This window comes from Entelurus aequoreus, linkage group LG23, assembly GCF_033978785.1.
Source record: "Entelurus aequoreus isolate RoL-2023_Sb linkage group LG23, RoL_Eaeq_v1.1, whole genome shotgun sequence".
NCBI classification, from domain to species: Eukaryota; Metazoa; Chordata; class Actinopteri; order Syngnathiformes; family Syngnathidae; genus Entelurus; species Entelurus aequoreus.
The window spans coordinates 30,106,280-30,126,091 of record NC_084753.1 but is presented as its reverse complement, the minus strand read 5'-3'; the positions used below and the strand labels follow the sequence as shown (position 1 = coordinate 30,126,091).

Genomic DNA, 19,812 nt, shown 5'->3' with positions numbered 1-19,812 from the left:
GTAAGCAGCTAAGCCCATGACCTTCGATCCCTCAGGCTGTACTGCAACAACAAGTGACATCAGTGTATAAAGGATATCACCTCATGGGCTCAGGAACACTTCAGAAACCCACTGTCAGTAACTACAGTTGGTCGCTACATCTGTAAGTGCAAGTTAAAACTCTCCTATGCAAGGCGAAAACCGTTTATCAACAACACCCAGAAACGCCGTCGGCTTCGCTGGGCTTGAGCTCATCTAAGATGGATTGATACAAAGTGGAAAAGTGTTCTGTGGTCTGACGAGTCCACATTTCAAATTGTTTTTGGAAACTGTGGACGTCGTGTCCTCCGGACCAAAGAGGAAAAGAACCATCCGGATTGTTATAGGCGCAAAGTTGAAAAGCCAGCATGTGTGATGGTATGGGGGTGTATTAGTGCCCAAGACATGGGTAACTTACACATCTGTGAAGGCGCCATTAATGCTGAAAGGTACATACAGGTTTTGGAGCAACATATGTTGCCATCCAAGCAACGTTACCATGGACGCCCCTGCTTATTTCAGCAAGACAATGCCAAGCCACGTGTTACATCAACGTGGCTTCATAGTAAAAGAGTGCGGGTACTAGACTGGCCTGCCTGTAGTCCAGACCTGTCTCCCATTGAAAATGTGTGGCGCATTATGAAGCCTAAAATACCACAACGGAGACCCCCGGACTGTTGAACAACTTAAGCTGTACATCAAGCAAGAATGGGAAAGAATTCCACCTGAGAAGCTTCAAAAATGTGTCTCCTCAGTTCCCAAATGTTTACTGAGTGTTGTTAAAAGGAAAGGCCATGTAACACAGTGGTGAACATGCCCTTTCCCAACTACTTTGGCACGTGTTGCAGCCATGAAATTCTAAGTTAATTATTATTTGCAAAAAAAAATAAAATTTATGAGTGTGAACATCAAATATTTTGTCTTTGTAGTGCATTCAACTGAATATGGGTTGAAAAGGATTTGCAAATCATTGTATTCCGTTTATATTTACATCTAACACAATTTCCCAACTCATATGGAAACGGGGTTTGTACGTCAGAATGCCAAAAATCGCTGCAGATAATCGGCCGACCTCTATTACGAAGGTACTAAGACTGTGCGTCGTGTTTTTCCAGGAGCTGAAAGAGTGTGCAGGCCGAGTGTTTGTGGACTCGCAACCAGAGTTCTGTCTTCCTGAGGTAATACAGATTTTCCTCAAGGCTCGTGCAGAACGTTGCACATTAGATTGCGCTTGATTTGTCTGCGTTTCCCCCTCCCTGTTCAATAAACAGAGAGAACTGCTGGATTTGTCAACCGTGGATGTCATCCTGATCTCCAACTACCACTGCATGATGGCCCTGCCCTACATCACGGAGAACACGGGCTTCACTGGCACCGTGTACGCAACAGAGCCCACGCTAACAATTGGAAGGTAAGGAGACACAGAGGAAGCCTCAATTGATTCATATCCAAAGTTGTCAGTCCTTTTTTCAAATGTCTTATCTGTGTGTGTTGGGGTTGTGGGATGCTAATAAAGTACGGCCATACTAATGAATTCAAAAAGGTCAAGGTAGATTTATTTATATAGCACATTTCTAAAACAGACTACTGACCCAAAGTCAGGGGTGTCCAAACTTTTTGCTCTGGGGGCCACATTGGGCTAAAAAAAACTTGGCCGACTCCATGTAAAGTAACTAGAAATACAATAGACAAAAGTATTGGACACTTGGGACTAACAGTAGACAAAAGTTTTTGGACACTTAGGACTAGCACCAGCCAAATATGCGGGCCCGACCAACGCTGCTTGCAGCTTTAATTATTAGGGACCGAATGTCCCTTTGGGACAGAGGACCCTATTGTAATTGTAAGGTTTTGTTATTATTATTCCGCGCCTCTTTGAGCTGTAATTTGACCCCCTGAACATACTTCAAAACTCACCAAATTTGACACACACATCAGGACTGGTGAAAATTGCGATCTAATCAAAAAACCTAGCCCCAAAACTCAAAATTGCGCTCTAGCGCCCCCTAGGAAGAAAACACAGACAAAACTGCCTCTAACTCCCAGTAGGAATGTCGTAGAGACATGGAACAAAAACCTCTATGTAGGTCTCACTTAGACCTACATTTCATACACTGACATCTTTCAGCAAAAATAAGCAGGAAGTTTGCAATTCCCCCTTCAAAACAAAAGTTTAGTAAAAACAGTCACTTTTGCCTCTTTGAGCTGTAATTTGACCCCCTTAACATGCTTCAAAACTCACCAAACTGGACACACACATCAGGACTGGCAAAAATTGCGCTCTCATAAAAAACCCAACCCCAAAACTCAAAATTGCGCTCTAGCGCCCCCTAGGAAGAAAACACAGACACAACTGCTCCTAGGAAGAACACTCAGACAAAACTGTCTGTAACTTCCAGTAGGAATGTCTTAGAGACATGAAACAAAAACCTCTATGTAGGTCTCACTTACAACCCCCAGTAAAAATCAACAGGAAGTTTGCAATTCCCCCTTCAAAACAAAAGTTTTGTAAAAACCGGTCACCTTTTTTCAAACTTTATCTCCTCTGAGCGCGTTTGTCGTGTCGGCTTCAAACTAGCACAGGAGAGAGATTGAACCCTTCTAATTAAAAGTTGATGAAAGAGTTTTAATTACTGCTCCGGTTTGGATTTTATGTGCCGTCAAAGTCGGTCCCGTCCATCGCTGCTTGCAGCTTTAATGTTATATTGTCTTTTGTGTGACCATGCCTGTTGGCATTTTGTGTTGGTTCATTTTTTTTCCTGTGTTTTTTTTTCTCACCATGGCCAGTGAAGGTTGTTTGCATTGGGTCATATACGTAATTGCTGGTTCCGTTCACAGCACGTCAAGTGCATAGGTCCTGAACTACTCATGTTGTCCACAAGGTGGCGGCAAAACAACAGCATATAAATTGACCTTCAAAATGAATCGAAAAGCCCCTAGGGTCAGATTCCCCCTAGGGTCATGACCACGCGTGGGGAAAATTCAAGTAGTTTGGACATCTCTGCAGAAGTGAAGTGAAGTGTGAATTATATTTATATAGCGCTTTTCTCTAGTGACTCAAAGCGCTTTACATAGTGAAACCCAATATCTAAGTTACATTTAAACCAGTGTGGGTGACACTGGGTGCAGGTGGGTAAAGTGTCTTGCCCAAGGACACAACGGCAGTGACTAGGATAGCGGAAGCGGGGATCGAACCTGGAACCCTCAAGTTGCTGGCACGGCCACTCTACCAACCGAGCTATACCGCCCCAGAAAGCTCTGTACATATTAAAACAGAAAGGGTAAATATGAAAAGAATAATCAAAATCACAATAAGCAGAAGACATTGTTAAACATGGTTAAAATGCTTTAGAACTGTGTAAAAAACATAAGGTAAAATATTTAAAATATTACACAAAAAAAAAATACAATCAATACAAAACATTCTGTTTAAAAGACAGTAAAAAAATGATGTATAAATATAATACAGTTAAAAAGCTCAGTTTGTGTTGACCGCCAGCGCACATAAGTGAGTTTTTCAAGAAGATTTAAAAGTATCCAGAGATGTTGCCGTTTTGAGATTCAGAAGGGAGAGCGTTCTGAAGTTTAGGGCCTGCTACTGCAAATGCTCTCTCTCCTCTCGTCTTCAGTCTCGACCTTGGGCGTTCTAAAAAGCACTGGTCAGATGACCTTAGAGCTCGGACCGGGGTGTGCAGAATAAGTAGGTCGGATATCTGGTGGAGAGATTTGAAAACGAATAAATAACACCTTGAACTGAATTAGAGACACTAAAAGAAAAATACCAATACTTTTTTTCCTTGGACATGGAAATGGGGGCGGTATAGCTCAGTTGGGGCGGTATAGCTCGGTTGGTAGAGTGGCCGTGCCAGCAACTTGAGGGTTCCAGGTTCGATCCCCGCTTCCGCCATCCTAGTCACTGCCGTTGTGTCCTTGGGCAAGACACTTTACCCACCTGCTCCCAGTACCACCCACACTGGTTTAAATGTAACTTAGATATTGGCTTTCACTATGTAAAAAGCGCTTTGAGTCACTAGAGAAAAGCGCTATATAGATATAATTCACTTCACTTCACTTCATGATGGTGACATTGCTGGTAACAAACACACAGAGAGCACTTACAAGTAGAGATGTCCGATAATGTCTTTTTTGCCGATATTCCGATATTGTCCAACTCTTAATTACAGATTCCGATATCAACCGATACTGATATATACAGTCATGGAATTACCGATACCGATATATACAGTCATGGAATTAACACATTATTATGCCTAATTTTGTTGTAATGCCCCGTAATGTGTGTGAAAAGCCGTAGATATTCTGTGACTGGGCCGGCACGCAAAGGCAGTGCCTTTAAGGCAGGGGTCACCAACGCGGTGCCCGCGGGCACCAGGTCGCCCGTAAGGACCAGATGCGTCGCCCGCGGGCCTGTTCTAAAAAAAAAAAAAAAAAAATTTTTTTTTTTTTTTTTTTTTTTTTTTTTAAAAAAATTAAATCTTCATAGAAAAAACACAAGATACACTTTCAATCAGTGCATCAACCCAAACAACCTCCCCCATGCACACTCATCCACACCCACTCACACAAAAGGGGTTATTTCTTTCTGCTACCAATATTCTGGTTCCCACAACATAGACAACAGATCTGCAAGGGACACAGTCCCTGAAGCACACATGATTGTATAGGCTGCTGGTCCACTAACATTTTCATTAATTACTATTTTTTATGTAATTATTTTTATATTGTTTTACTTTCTTTTTTTTCCAAGAAAATGTTTTTTATTTATTTATCTTATTTTATTTTATTTTTTTAAAAAGGGCCTTATCTTCAACAGACCAGGTTGTCAATGAAATTAGATTTGTTTACAGGGTTTTTTAAACCAGGCCCAGTCCAGATAATGTCCAAGTCGGACTCAGCAACACACACCTTCATTCATGTACACAGAAAAAAATTAGGGAACACAACAGATTGCATATAATCTATAAACAAAATTACATTTTCAAAATAAGCATTTATGTACAGTCCAGATTATGTCCAGGTCACTCAAATTAGGGAACACAACAACAGATATCATATAATCTATAAACATAATTATACTTTCAAAATAAGCCTTTGAGGACTTCTCATCTTTTTTTTTTAATTTTTTTGGCATCATTATCGTTTTCAACCATGTAACTTTCTAAAGTTAGAAAATACTGAATAAATGTTTTAATGAAAGTAATACTAAGTGAATATCTGTTTTTGGCCTCAAAAATAAACATTTTACCGAGTACTATAATTACATTGACTAAATCATGATTGTCAATGAACTCTCCTAAAATAACAGAAACCACATTAAGCTTCATAAACAAACCAATCCTTAAACACATTTTTTCAACTTCCACCCAAAACAAAGACACAATATGACAATACCAAAACAAATGCAGGGTGGATTCAGGCTCCTGACAACAAAATCGGCAATCATCTGACTGTCATATTCCATAATTTTAACATTTTCCCTGTGGGTAAGAAGTTATAAATAATTTTAATTTGAAAATAACGATTTTGCACATCGATAGTGGTTTTATAGATTAGTTTGAATATGGCATCCCATGGCAACAGGCAGTCAAAAAAGTCCTCCCATTTTCCATTTGTGTTGTATGAGGCAGCCTTCAAAGATTTCTTTATTAAATAAAAACTATATATTTTTCTATTTATTTTAGTTCCTTTTTGCCAACTAGAATTTCTTATTAGAGGTTTACAAACTAATAATTTAGTAGTTCCATAATTAATTATTTGTTTCCATCTTTTCCCAATTAATCCAGTTAGTTGATAAAATGAAAAGCTTGAGCAAGCATCACCATACATAGCTCTAAATTCATCATACTTCATAATTTTACCATTCTCATTGATAATATCATTGACAAAAATGATTCCTCTTTCAAACATATTTTTCCAAAAGAAAGGCTTTCCATCTATTACAATATTAGAGTTCATCCATATTAACTGCTGCAAAATATCGTCTCTTTTTTCTGGCACATAAAATTGAAAACACCACTATGAGTGGATTGTTTCCTTTATGAACCCCGCCATGTTTCCCAGCAGACTCTCTGGGAGGGGATCACTTGTAAAAAAGGATACAATTTCTTTCGATACAGTACATGTTTTGTCCAACAGGACATTTGTGTACCACTCAATGTTTAAATACATCTTTGGAACAATTGATGCTTTTAAAGACAGACACATAGCTTCAAGGTTGAGAAGTTTCAGGCCCCCATATTCATACTCTTTGTACAAAACCTTTCTTTTAATCTTTTCTGGTTTGCCGTTCCAGACAAAATCGAAGACCCTCCGCTCATAAATCTTAAAAAAGTTTTGTGATGGAGCTGGTAATGACAAAAACTAATAAATAAATTGAGGAATAATTAACGAGTTGGCAATAGACATTTTACCATACAAGGTTAGGGATTTCCCTTTCCATAATTGCATAATTTTGTCCATCTTTCTTAGTCGATTATCATAATTTACTGAGCCTAGATCTTCCAGATTTTCTGGGACAACAACACCAAGTATGTTAACTGGTCCATCTGTCCACAAAACAGGCACTTTGCATTCCATTCGAAAGGACGTTCCCTTTAGATTTCCGATCCTTAACATTTTACATTTATCATAATTAAGCTTAAGGCCAGATTGCTGTGAAAATATGTCCAAAAGATTAAGAAGGTTCCGCAAACAATGAGGAAAAATGTTATCTTTGTGAATCAGCCTTTTCTGACATGAACATCATCAAGAACTAACACAGAACACGCCTCACTGATGCACATCTGCAAGACTCACTCAGAGTTGCAGTGTCAAGTTACACACCAGAGTACAACACACTAGTTAACAGCATGCAATGCCAGGCTTCCCACTAACTGACAAAGAAACAGATAACAGATTTGGTGTCCAGTTCAAAGTGTGACATGATTTAAAAATTTGAGAGTTTACTTTTGTATTTTACATGAGTTATTATTTGTACAAACATGGTGCAAAGTAATTCATGATTTGTTAAAAAATGTTAGTGGCTAGCTAGTTAAAATGGGATATTGTGATTTCACAAGACTGTCTTAGAAGTGATCATTTGAAAATGTTCAATTTGAAAAATGTGCACTTAGAGAAAATATATAAATAAAGTGTTGCATATTGATATTTATCTGTTTCTATATATATTTATTATGAGAAATCATTAAGATGATCAGTGTTTCCACAAAGATAAATATCATTAATTATTAATAATAACAGAGTTAAAGGTAAATTGAGCAAATTGGCTACTTCTGGCAATTTATTTAAGTGTGTATCTAACTGGTAGCCCTTCGCATTAATCAGTACCCAAGAAGTAGCCCTTGGTTTCAAAAAGGTTGGTGACCCCTGCTTTAAGGTTTATTAGCATTCTCCCTACGTCCGTGTACCACTCCGTACAGAGGCGTTTTAAAAGGCATACATTTTACTTTTAGAAACCGATACCGATAATTTCCGATATTACATTTTAAAGCATTTATCGTCCGATAATATCGGCAGTCCGATATTATCGGACATCTCTACTTACAAGTATCATGCCTGCAGGACGAGGAATAGCTAAACATGCTTAACAATAGCTCACAGCAAGCTAGCACTCCTGAATGTGAATACATGGGGGGGATCTACACCACTGGTGTCCAAACTACGACCCGTGGGCCAAAGGCGTCCCGCCGGCATCTTCGATCTGGTTCAATAAACTGTAAACTGGCCGGGCGGGGTGTTTTCATGTTACGTTTATTTATCTGGCGGTCGGACATGTGGCATTTTGTCGCCATCCTGTGGATTTCACGAGTAACACAGGTCACGACGTGTACCTTCTTGAAATCCGCAATACAGTATTTACTTTTATGACCCAATCCAAACAATCTTTCCTTGTCAAGGTGCTCACAAAAAAATTCAACCAGCACAAAAAGTCAACACAAGATTAACAATCCTTCATAATCTTGACAAAATAATAGAATGGGAAATGACATATGTCAGCAGACAAATTAGGAGCCTTTGTTTGCTTGCTTTCTACTAAAAAACACATTTTCTATCTTAATGCCAAATTCATTCTTTGATTGCAATAAGTTAAAGTTAAAGTACCAATGATTGTCACACACACACACACTAGGTGTGGCGAAATTATTCTCTGCATTTGACCCATCACCCTTGATCACCCCCTGAGAGGTGAGGGAAGCAGTGAGCAGCAGCGGTGGCCGCGCCCGGGAATCATTTCTGGTGATTTAACCCCCAATTCCAACCCTTGATGCTGAGTGTCAAGCAGGGAGGTAATGGGTCCCATTTTTATAGTCTTTGGTATGACTCGGCCGGGGTTTGATCTCACAACCTACCGATCTCAGGGCAGCAACAAAGGGTTGGAGTTGGGGGTTAAATCACCAAAATGATTCCCGGGCGCGGCGCCGCTGCTGCCCACTGCTCCCCAAGGGGATGGGACAAATGCAGAGGACAAATTTCACCACATCTAGTGTGTGTGTGACAATCATTGGTACTTTAATCTTAATCTTTAATCTCAGGGCGGACACTCGAACCACTAGGCCACTCAAATGAAGCGTAGTATTTTCATATCGCCACAAGGTGTCAGTAAGAGTCTACAATCAAATGGGCATAACACTCCCCGCCTGTATAATGTTTTATACCACTATACAGTCTTTTTACGAAGGAGCAACACGACCTCTGATACAGGTCTAGTGTAGATTCTTGGAGTACCTTGTCGGATGATCTTGACGTCTACTTTTCTTACTTTGTTGTCATGGCTGTTGATGGACTTGACGACGAGTCCAGTGGGCCATTCATTTCTTCTCACCTGGCCTTCTTTCAGTAGTACTAGGTCTCCAACTTGCAGGTTAGGCCTTTCTGCATACCATTTTCTCCTAGGTTGTATGGTTGACAGGTATTCTTGTTTCCATCGCTTCCAGAATCTATAAGAGAGAAGTTGGACTTGCCGCCATTGTTTTGAGTGGATGTCTTTCACATTGAAGTCTCCTGGCGGTGCAGGAACTAATGTTTAATGCATCATAAGATTTTATGTTAAAATAAAGCCAATAATGACATTTTTTGTGATTTTGAAAAGTATGAAAACATCTTTGTACCAAAATATTGGCACTGGGACAACACTAGTGGGTGTGTGTGAATTGTCAATCAGGTTGCTGATGGAAGAGCTGGTGAACTTCATGGAGCGAGTTCCTAAAGCGCAGTCTGCCCCCAGCTGGAAGAACAAGGAAATACAACGGTAAAACAAGTCACTTTGAAGGAAAAAGCAACACGTGAGTAAAGTGAAATGACATGACAACTATTGCACAAGGATGCTTCCTGGACCACTGAAGGATGCAGTGGACGTCTGGACGTGGAAGCGATGCTACGGCATGCAGGAAGTCAACTCTGCGCTCAGCAAAGTCCAGCTTGTGGGTTACTCACAGAAAGTGGTAGGAATGGTTTTCTTCTTTCTGCCCAGACGTTTTTAGACAACTTAGCAGTTCCAAACTCATCAAGAAGGGGGTGTCTCAAATGGAGCATGAGGATGTTTTTCCCCGTTATCAATGACCACATTCTTTGGTCACTTCATGCAGGAGCTGTTCGGAGCGGTACAAATCTCCCCTTTAAGCTCTGGCTACTCTTTGGGAAGCTCCAACTGGATCATCCAGTCCCATCACGAGAAAGTGTCCTACGTTTCGGGCTCCTCTCTCCTCACCACACACCCACAGGTATGCAGAGCTGAGTCACTAACAGGGATCCCAGATGTCCTGTATTTAGTGGACATGCTTCTCGCCCAGTGATTCTCAAACTGTAGTGGTACGTGGGCTCCGTCTCGTGGTACGCCAAAGACTCACTAAAACATAGGGACGTTCCGATACGGCACATTTTGGAGGTATCGGTGAGTACTAGTAACTACTGTTTTTACTGGACTATATATAGAGCGCACCGAGATATTAAAGCCTCACCCATTACATTTTTGAAGATAAATTAATTTTAAGCCGCAGATATGTACCTTGTGAATTGAGTTATTCACATAGAAAGCTTTTGTAAATGTTTATTTGCATACCGTATTTTTCGGAGTATAAGTCGCTCCGGAGTATAAGTCGCACCGGCCGAAAATGCATAATTAAGATGGAAAAAACATATATAAGTCGCACTGGAGTATAAGTTGCATTTTTGGGGGAAATTTATTTGATAAAACCCAACACCAAGAATAGACATTTGAAAGGCAATTTAAAATAAATAAAGAATAGTGAACAACAGTCTGAATAAGTGTACGTTATATGACAGACAGCAGCTCTATTTTGTCCATTCTTAACATGTACAAGACACATAAGAACTGAAATGACATTTTCGGCACAATCCCGCTAGGAGCAGACATACGTTACAGGGGGAAAAGACGGGACCGCCAACGGATCAGCCACTTACAGCGCTCCTTAAAAAGGTGGGAAAAAGGTGACATTGGGAAGTTTAGTAGCAGGAAGTTACAGCTGTACTCTAAAGAGTGAGCGCGGCTAAGGTGGCGTGGTATTAGCGGTCTTGCCTTGCATCATTTACAGACCACATTGGTCTGACTACGGTCCCTTTGACAAGATCCAAAAACTGTCCAGGTGACTTTTCCTCTTTTATCCACAGTTTCTTCATTTTGACTTTCTCTTCTCACTCCATGCAGAGAATCAACCAAATGTCTTTTTACCTGATTGGCTGTTAATGTGTCACGTGATCAATTCCTGCGTTGCTGGGTTACCAGAGAGCCAGTGTTTCTTTTCATACTCCCGCTTTCGTCCGACCAATAAGAAAAAAAAAAATGATTCAACGTTTTATCCAACACATTTTTTAGTGGTATCGATTGTGTCTCTCGCGAGACTTGGGTTCACGTCTCTTGTCCCATTCCAGCCGATGGACCAAAGCTCCTTGAAGAACAGCGATGTTCTTATTCTGACGGGCCTCACCCAGATGCCCACTGCCAACCCAGATGGCATGCTGGGAGAATTCTGCAGCAACCTGGGTAGGATTGAACATTTTGGCCTGGGTGAGCTGGATTGTCTGACCCGTTTGCTCTTCTAGCCATGACGATACGCGCCGGGGGCAACGTGTTGGTGCCTTGTTACTCTTCCGGTGTGATCTACGACCTCCTGGAGTGTTTGTACCAGTTCATCGACAGCGCCAACCTGGGCACCACCCCCTTCTACTTCATCTCACCCGTCGCCAACAGCTCACTGGAGTTCTCGCAGATCTTTGCCGAGTGGTGAGAAGATGTTTTTTCTTCTATCGAGCAGTTTACATGAATACATTGTAGGGTTGTACGGTATACCGGTACTAGTATAGTATCGCGGTACTAGTATAGTTTTTTGTTTTTTAACGGGCATGACGGCGCGTCGTGACATTGCTTGTTTCACGAGCAGGGGAGCATGTTCGGCAGCACACAATCACTGAGTACTTAGAAGCAGACACAGTGTGTAGACAGAAAAGGGAGTGCGGACGCAATTTGGCCCAAAAATTAACGATAAAGGTGAAGCTATAACACTGAAACACCCTCAGGAAGAGGTGCTTTAAGACATGGCTAGTTAGCTAGCCAGCGGCTAACGTCCATCTGTTTTAGCTACTTCTAAATCACTAATCCTGGCCTCCATGGCGACAAATAAAGTAAGTTTCTTACAAGTATCATCCCTGCAGGACGAAGAATAGCTAAACATGCTTCACTACGCACCGTAGGAGGATATGATAGCTCACCGGCGTCACCACTATCAAAAGATGGGTGGATATACACCTGACATCCACTGTAGTGATACTAAGTACAATAGCTTATCTAGTCGATACTACTGTGATTACGTCCATATTTTTTATTGTCACAAAATATTTTTTCCTTTTTTAAAAATTCATATTATGTTTATAAACCTTCTGCTCCGTCGCTCCCAGTCTGTGGAACGCTCTCCCTGACCACCTGAGGGCACCACAGACTGTGGATGCTTTTAAAAAAGACTTAAAAACCCTTCTTTTTAAAAAAGCCTTTTCTTAGATATATCCATTCTAGTTTTAGCTATTTTGCTGTTCTAGTTTTTAATTTTAATACATTTTTTTATATCTTTTGATTTTATTTTTATTTTATTTTCTAATACACTGTAGCACTTTGAGGTTGTTTACTCAATGTGAAGTGCTTTTTACAAATATAAAAAATACGTCCCTGGACACATGAGGACTTTAAATATGACCAATGTATGATCGTGTAACTACTTGGTATTGGATCGATCGCCTAAATTTGTGGTATCATCCAAAACCACTGTAAAGTATCCAAACAGAAGAATAAGTAAATATTACATTTTAACAGATGTGTAGATAGAACATGTTGAAACGAAAAATAAGCAGATATTAACAGTAAATGAACAAGTGGATTAATAATCATTTTTTACAGCTTGTCCCTCATAATTTTGACAAAATAATAGAATGATAAATGACATAATATGTTACTGCATACGTCAGTATACTAATTAGAAGCCTTTGTTTGTTTACTTACTACTAAAAGACAAGTTGTCTAGTATGTTCACTATTTTATTTAAGGCCAAAATTGTTCTTCGATTGCAATAAAAAACATGTTTAATGCGCTGTGAGATTTTTTGTTCAAATAATGCCGTTTTTTTGTGGTCCCCTTTTATTTGGAATAGTACGGAAAAGTACCCGTACCAAAATATTGGTAGCGGGACAAACCTAATACATTGTTTTCATCATTCTTTAAGGCTGTGTCACAACAAGCAGTCCAAAGTGTATCTTCCAGAGCCTCCCTTTCCCCATGCAGAGGTGCGTTCCCACACATGTTGAGTAGAGCAAAATTAAAATTCCAGCAGCAGTGTACAGAGTTGAGAAATAATGGGGGTATGAATGGAAACAAAACAGAAAATTATTACAATAAGAATAAAAATAAAAAGCAACAATGAGAACACAAATATAACCGTAAAATAAGAATACAACAAGAGAAACTGGACCGTAGTGACCATGTTATGAAAAAGTATTGCACTGTTATTGTGTGTGTGTGTGTGTATACATAAACACATATATATGTATATATAAATATATATACACGTGTGTGTTATTGTGTGTGTGTGTGTGTATACATAAACACATATATATGTATATATAAATATATATACACGTGTGTGTGTGTGTGTGTGTGTGTATATATATATATATATATATATATATATATATATATATATATATATATATACACACACACATATATAAGTGTATGTGTATATATATATATGTATGTGTGTATATATATATATTAGGGCTGCAACAACTAATCGATTATAAAAATAGTTGGCGATTAATTTAGCCATCGATTCGTTGGATCTATGCTATGCGCATGCGCAGAGGCTTTTTTTTTTTTTTTTAAATAAACTATTTATAAACTGCAACATTTACAAACAGCTGAGAAACAATAATCAAAATAAGTATGGTGCCAGTATGCTGTTTTTTTCCAATAAAATACTGGAAAGGATAGAAATGTAGTTTGTCTCTTTTATCCTATTATTAATCGATTAATCAAAGTAATAATCGACAGATTAATTGATTATCAAATTAGTTGTTAGTTGCAGCCCTAATATATATATATATATATATACACACACACACATATATATGTGTATGTGTATATATATGTATATATATATGTATATATATACACATACACATATATAATATATGAATGTGTATACCGGTATATATATACACACACACATATATATGTGTATGTGTGTATATACATATACACATTCATATATTATATATGTGTATGTGTATATATATATACATATATATTAGAGATGCGCGGTTTGCGGACACAACCGCGGAGTCCGCGGATAATCCGCGGGTCGGGCGGATGCATGACAAAAAAAATAGATTTTAAATAGATTCGGGCGGGTGGCGGTTGAACCAATTCGGAAATATATATACATAGTTAAATGTTGTTACCCACATACGAAAAACGAGCAGCACTCTTTGAAACAGGCAATTATTCATCAGGCACTGCTGCAGCTGTCACGCCAAATTTCTTCCCCCCTACAAAAACCTCCCCCCCCCCCACATTTACTTCCGGGGCTGCGTCCAATAAAGTCACAAAGTTGCCGGGGGTCCTTAACCAGCACGCGACTGTCCTGTTTTGCGCCTGTACAAAAAAAAAACAATAATCAATTTCTTCAGATTCCAGCAGCTGTCAAAGACGAAGTATCCTTCCAGCGACAGGAAGTCAAAGCCGAAGTGCTATCGATCGCTGTCAATGACGTAAGAGGAAACATGACCACGGAAGTAAATGAGGGGGGGGTTTGTAGGGGGAAGAAAACTAAAAAAGAGAATACTAAAGACCAGGGGAAAAAAATAACAATAATAGTCAACACTTTCTTAATGGAAATCAATCAATGTTTATTTATATAGCCCTAAATCACAAGTGTCTCAAAGGGCTGTACAAGCCACAACGACATCCTCGGTACAGAGCCCACATAGACATGACAATAATATTATAATAATGATAAATAATATTATCACGCATTAATATCTCTTAGCCTCTATTGTGTTGCCAAGAGATATTAATGTGTGGCACGCATTGAATGTCTCTGCTGCATTGGATCAGTCTCCTTTCTGCCTTGCATCGTCTATATTAGATATATAACAACGGGCGGGTGGCGGGCGGTTGTGGTTTTGATAAAATGTTAGTTCGGGTGAGGATGAAATAATTGCCTATCCGCGCATCTCTAATATATATATATATATATATATACATATACATGCGTGTGTGTATATAAGGCTCCAAATACTTCACGTCAGATATTCCACTTTGAAAACTCTTTTGGGGAAAATATTGCATATTTTGTGTTTGTCAAAAAAAACAGGGTTTTCTTGAACAAAAACGGAATAAAACATGAAAAAAATAATGAAATACAACCTTACATCAACAATGTTAATGTTTATCTAGAGATTTGCGCAATGAAAGAAAAACATTATCTTTAACATTTTTATGACTGAGATACTTCTGGGTTTCAAGGACCAAACTTGAGGAGAGCATTAAAGTTAAAAAAAAAAAAACCACGAAAATATTTGTAAAATATTGGCTATCAAAATGTGCTTTGATTTTTCAACCTGCGGCGCTCAGTGTAGAAAGTATGGACACCCCTGATGTACGCTTTGTTCAATCATTTCACAAAGAACAACAAAGCTGAAGCTCCTCAAGTCAACGTGTCCTTTCACTTGCCCTCAGGTCTACGTTGGGCTTGTCTTTAACCGGGAACACAACATGACACCCATGTCAGCTGATGATGAGATGTCACTTGTCTTGTCTTCTTCTTCTTCCAGCTGATCCAGAGCAACAAGCTGAAACACTTTCCCAGCATTCACGGCGACTTCAGCAGCGACTTCCGCCAGCCGTGCGTGGTGTTCACCGGTCACCCGTCCTTGCGCTTCGGGGACGTGGTGCACTTTATGGAGCTGTGGGGCAAATCCAGCCTGAACACCATCATCTTCACTGGTGAGGAGCATCTTCTTCACACACACACGTCATGTCGGAATGAAAAATCTTTGTTTAATTTGCCATCAGAGCCTGACTTCTCCTACCTGGATGCTTTGGCTCCTTACCAGCCGCTCGCCATGAAGTGCGTGTACTGTCCCATCGACACGCGACTCAACTTTCACCAAGTGTCCAAGCTGCTCAAGGAGGTCCAGGTACAATTCAAAATGTCTTGCATCAGGAGTGTCCAAACTACAGACCTATGTTCATTTTGGCCCGAGTTTAAAAAGGAATGACTTTAAACCAGGGGTGTCCAAACTTTTCCCCCTGAGTGCCGCACACGGAAAAATTAAAGCATGTGGGGCCCATTTTGATATTTTTCATTTTCAAACCATAACAAAATATATGCATTTTTTATTTATTTTACCTTTAGGGGTCCGGGGGACCATAAAGGGTCTCAGTCATTAAAATGTTAAAAATAAGTCAGATTATTATTTTTTTTAAATTATTTAACGCTTACAGTAAATCTCTATATCAACTTCAAGTTGATATAAAGTAATACAAATAAAAAAAATGTTTTATGGCTTTTCTGTCAAAAACAACTTAGTTTTTTTATAGTAAAACTGAAATATGCAGTATTTAGTAATTAGAGCCCTAAAAGATCAATAATGCAGGACACCATTGATTTTAATTATTTCATATTTTTGAGTAATCACAGTGAAAAGATAAATAAAAAATCACTAAATATATTTGGGATCCAAAAGGTGCCCCACTCATAAAGTGGTACATTTTTATTAGGTTTTTCTTTTACTTTCAACACTTAAGTTACGAGATCAACTTCAGATATTTCTGTCGATTTTATGCCGGAACTATTATTTTGTTTGTTCTATGTGCTTTTGTCACAGAAAACTTTGATGTTTTTATATGGCTACTACACAATATATGCAATATTTACCACATAAAACATTTTAAAGTGAAATATTTGAAGTAATTGGAGCCCTGAAAATAATTCATTATAACATGGATTTTTTTGGCATTATTATTTTTTTTTTTGAACAATGGCAAAAAAAGAAAAATGAAGAAAGACAAAAGAAAAAAGAACAGCCTGCATGGCGGCTTTTGTGTCAACATTGCAACTTTTTCTCGTTAGACTTCACCTCATTCCACTTTTTTTAATGTTCTTTTTTATTTTTACAATAGTATTTCCAGAATGTGTGGCGGGCCGGTAAACAATTAGCTGCGGGCCGCAAATGGCCCCCGGGCCGCACTTTGGACACCCCTGGTTTAAAATATCTGACCGCATAGTTGCTGCACGTTTGCCGCCATCGAGTGGACAATGTCAGTATTTCAGGTTAGTGTCCATGAATAACGCCTTGAATGGCATTTCCCACCTGAACACAAAGTCAACACACATGGTCAGGCTAGGGTTGTCCCGATGCCAATATTTTGGCACCGGTACCAAAATGTATTTAGACTCTTTCCAAAATAAAAAGGATCATAAAGAAGTTTCATTTTTGGCATTGTTTTAACAAAAAAATCATATATTATATACATTAAACATATGGTTCTAAATGCACTCAAAGAACAATTTTAGAAGATTAAAATAACAATTAAAAAGGCATTAAACACGCTTGGCTTTTCTTGTTGCATTTAAAGAATAGTTTACAATTTTATATATTACATTTAGTCTGCTGTAACCTAGGATTAGGTTGGAATAAAAAGCTTTACTGACATTTTATTAAATGCTTCATGATTTATGTTTGCCACACTACAAACAATACTAAATACTAAAAATAGAGATGTCCGATAATGGCTTTTTTGCCGATATCCCATATTCCGATATCGTCCAACTCTTAATTACCGATTCCGATATCAACCGATACCGATATATACAGTCGTATAATTAACACATTATTATACCTAATTTTGTTGTGATGCCCCGCTGGATGCATTAAACAATGTAACAAGGTTTTCCAAAATAAATCAACTCAAGTTATGGAAAAAAAAATGCCAACATGGCACTGCCATATTTATTATTGAAGTCACAAAGTGCATTATTTTTTTAACATGCCTCAAAACAGCAGCTTGCAATTTGGGACATGCTCTCCCTGAGAGAGCATGAGGAGGTTGAGGTTGGGGGGGGATATGAGGTAGTGGGGGGTGTATATTGTAGCGTCCCGGAAGAGTTAGTGCTGCAAGGGGTTCTGGGTATTTGTTCTGTTGTGTTACGGTGCGGATGTTCTCCCGTTTGTCATTCTTGTTTGGTGTGGGTTCACAGTGTGCCGCATATTTGTAACAGTGTTAAAGTTGTTTATACGGCTACCCTCAGTGTGACCTGTATGGCTGTTGACCAAGAATGCATTGCATTCACATGTGCGTGTGTCAAAAGCCGTAGATATTATGTGATTGGCAGTGCCTTTAAGGTGTATTGGCGCTCTGTACTTCTCCCTACGTCCGTGTACCACTCCGTACAGCGGCGTTCTAAAAAGTCATCAATTTTACTTTTTGAAACCGATACCGATAATTTCCGATATCACATTTTAAAGCATTTATCGGCTGATAATATCGGCAGTCCGATATTATCGGACATCTCTAATAAAAAGCTTTACTGACATTTTATTAAATGCTTCATGATTTGTGGTTGCCACTCTACAATCATTAGTAAATACTAAAAACAATACAAATTGTAGCAATTGGCTACAAACTTCAGTAATGTCTCTTGTATTAGTTTGCGCTACGTGGGCGGTTTGGACTCCACAGCTGTGTGCGCGGCTACGTAAATGCACAGCAGGGGAGCTAGTTAACTACATTACCTTTAAACTCTTCGGGCAGGTCTGCATGATTTTTTTTTAAAAATACTTTAAAAAACAATCATGCTACTCGGCTCAACAACGTCGCCGCTGCACAGCAGCATGCGGGTGAAGAAAATAATTTTTCAAAGGCAGTATACTACTGTTTTCAATTCATTAGCACCCACGGCTCTTTATTAGTACCGGTATCCCGTACAACCCCAAGTCACACAACACAACCTGCTCACTGAACTTTTTATATAAATATGGTATATAAAAAATATATATATATAAAAAAATAAATAAATATATTTAAAAAAAATAAAAATGGTATATAAAAAAAACGTCCAACACAACGCATTATTCAAAATTACACCCATTCAATCCCCTGCAATGCATGATGGTATTATCCTAAACGGATGTAAAGCCTCCAAACAGAATAATTAGTGTTTATTATATTTAACATGTAGATGGAACATGGTAAAACAAATAACCAGATATTAACATGTTAGTAAATGAACATGTAGATTACTAATCCATTTTCTCCTGCTTGTCCCGCATAATTTTGACAAAATAATAGAATGAGAAATGACACAATATGTTATTGCTTACTAAAGCAGCTAAATTAGGAGCCTTTGTTTGCTTACTTACTACTAAAAGACAAGTTTTCTAGTATGTTATTTCATTTAAGGCCACAGTTGTTCTTTGATTGCAATAAGAAACATATCTTTAATGTACCGTAAGATTTTTTGTTAAAATGAAGCCAATAATTCCATGTTTTGCAGTCGCCTTTATTTAGAAAATTATCAAAATACATTTTGGTACTGGCACCAAAATGTTGTTTGTGTGTGTGCGCGCGTGCGTATATACAGTGGGGCAAAAAAGTATTTAGTCAGCCACCGATTGTGCAAGTTCTCCCACTTAAAATGATGACAGAGGTCTGTAATTTTCATCATAGGTACACTTCAACTGTGAGAGACAGAATGTGAAAAAAAAGTCCACAAATTCACATTGTAGGAATTTTAAAGAATTTATTTGTAAATTATGGTGGAAAATAAGTATTTGGTCAATAACCCACTATATGTATATGTGTGTATATTAATATCCATCCATCCATCTTCTTCCGCTTATCCGAGGTCGGGTCGCGGGGGCAGCAGCCTAAGCAGGGAAGCACAGACTTCCCTCTCCCCAGCCACTTGGTCCAGCTCCTCCCGGGGGATCCCGAGGCGTTCCCAGGCCAGCCGGGAGACATAGTCTTCCCAACGTGTCCTGGGTCCGGTCGGACGTGCCCTAAACACCTCCCTAGGGAGGCGTTCGGGTGGAATCCTGACCAGATGCCCGAACCACCTCATCTGTCTTATGTGTTTTTCTTTTAATTTGTTGGTTTCACCGTCTTTCAGGTACAGACCGAAACAGCCTGACTAGTATTGTTAAGTCTTGCTCTAAATTACCGGAGTAAAACTAAGAGACTTAAACTTCTTCTGCAAGCAGCAAGTC

General features: G+C 38.9%; 1 protein-coding gene across 1 annotated transcript in view; it reads left to right on the top strand.

Moving 5' to 3' along the window:
- The window catches only part of ints9 (integrator complex subunit 9), a 31,044-nt gene that overhangs the window by 5,845 nt on the left and 5,387 nt on the right, over positions 1 to 19,812 (top strand). Inside the window, exons 4-13 of the mRNA XM_062034893.1 lie at positions 1,134 to 1,196; positions 1,290 to 1,429; positions 9,200 to 9,286; positions 9,359 to 9,479; positions 9,624 to 9,758; positions 10,927 to 11,038; positions 11,098 to 11,278; positions 12,765 to 12,825; positions 15,376 to 15,547; positions 15,617 to 15,741. Coding sequence (XP_061890877.1) covers positions 1,134 to 1,196; positions 1,290 to 1,429; positions 9,200 to 9,286; positions 9,359 to 9,479; positions 9,624 to 9,758; positions 10,927 to 11,038; positions 11,098 to 11,278; positions 12,765 to 12,825; positions 15,376 to 15,547; positions 15,617 to 15,741 — 1,197 coding nt within the window. The remainder of the gene's footprint in view (positions 1 to 1,133; positions 1,197 to 1,289; positions 1,430 to 9,199; positions 9,287 to 9,358; positions 9,480 to 9,623; positions 9,759 to 10,926; positions 11,039 to 11,097; positions 11,279 to 12,764; positions 12,826 to 15,375; positions 15,548 to 15,616; positions 15,742 to 19,812) is intronic.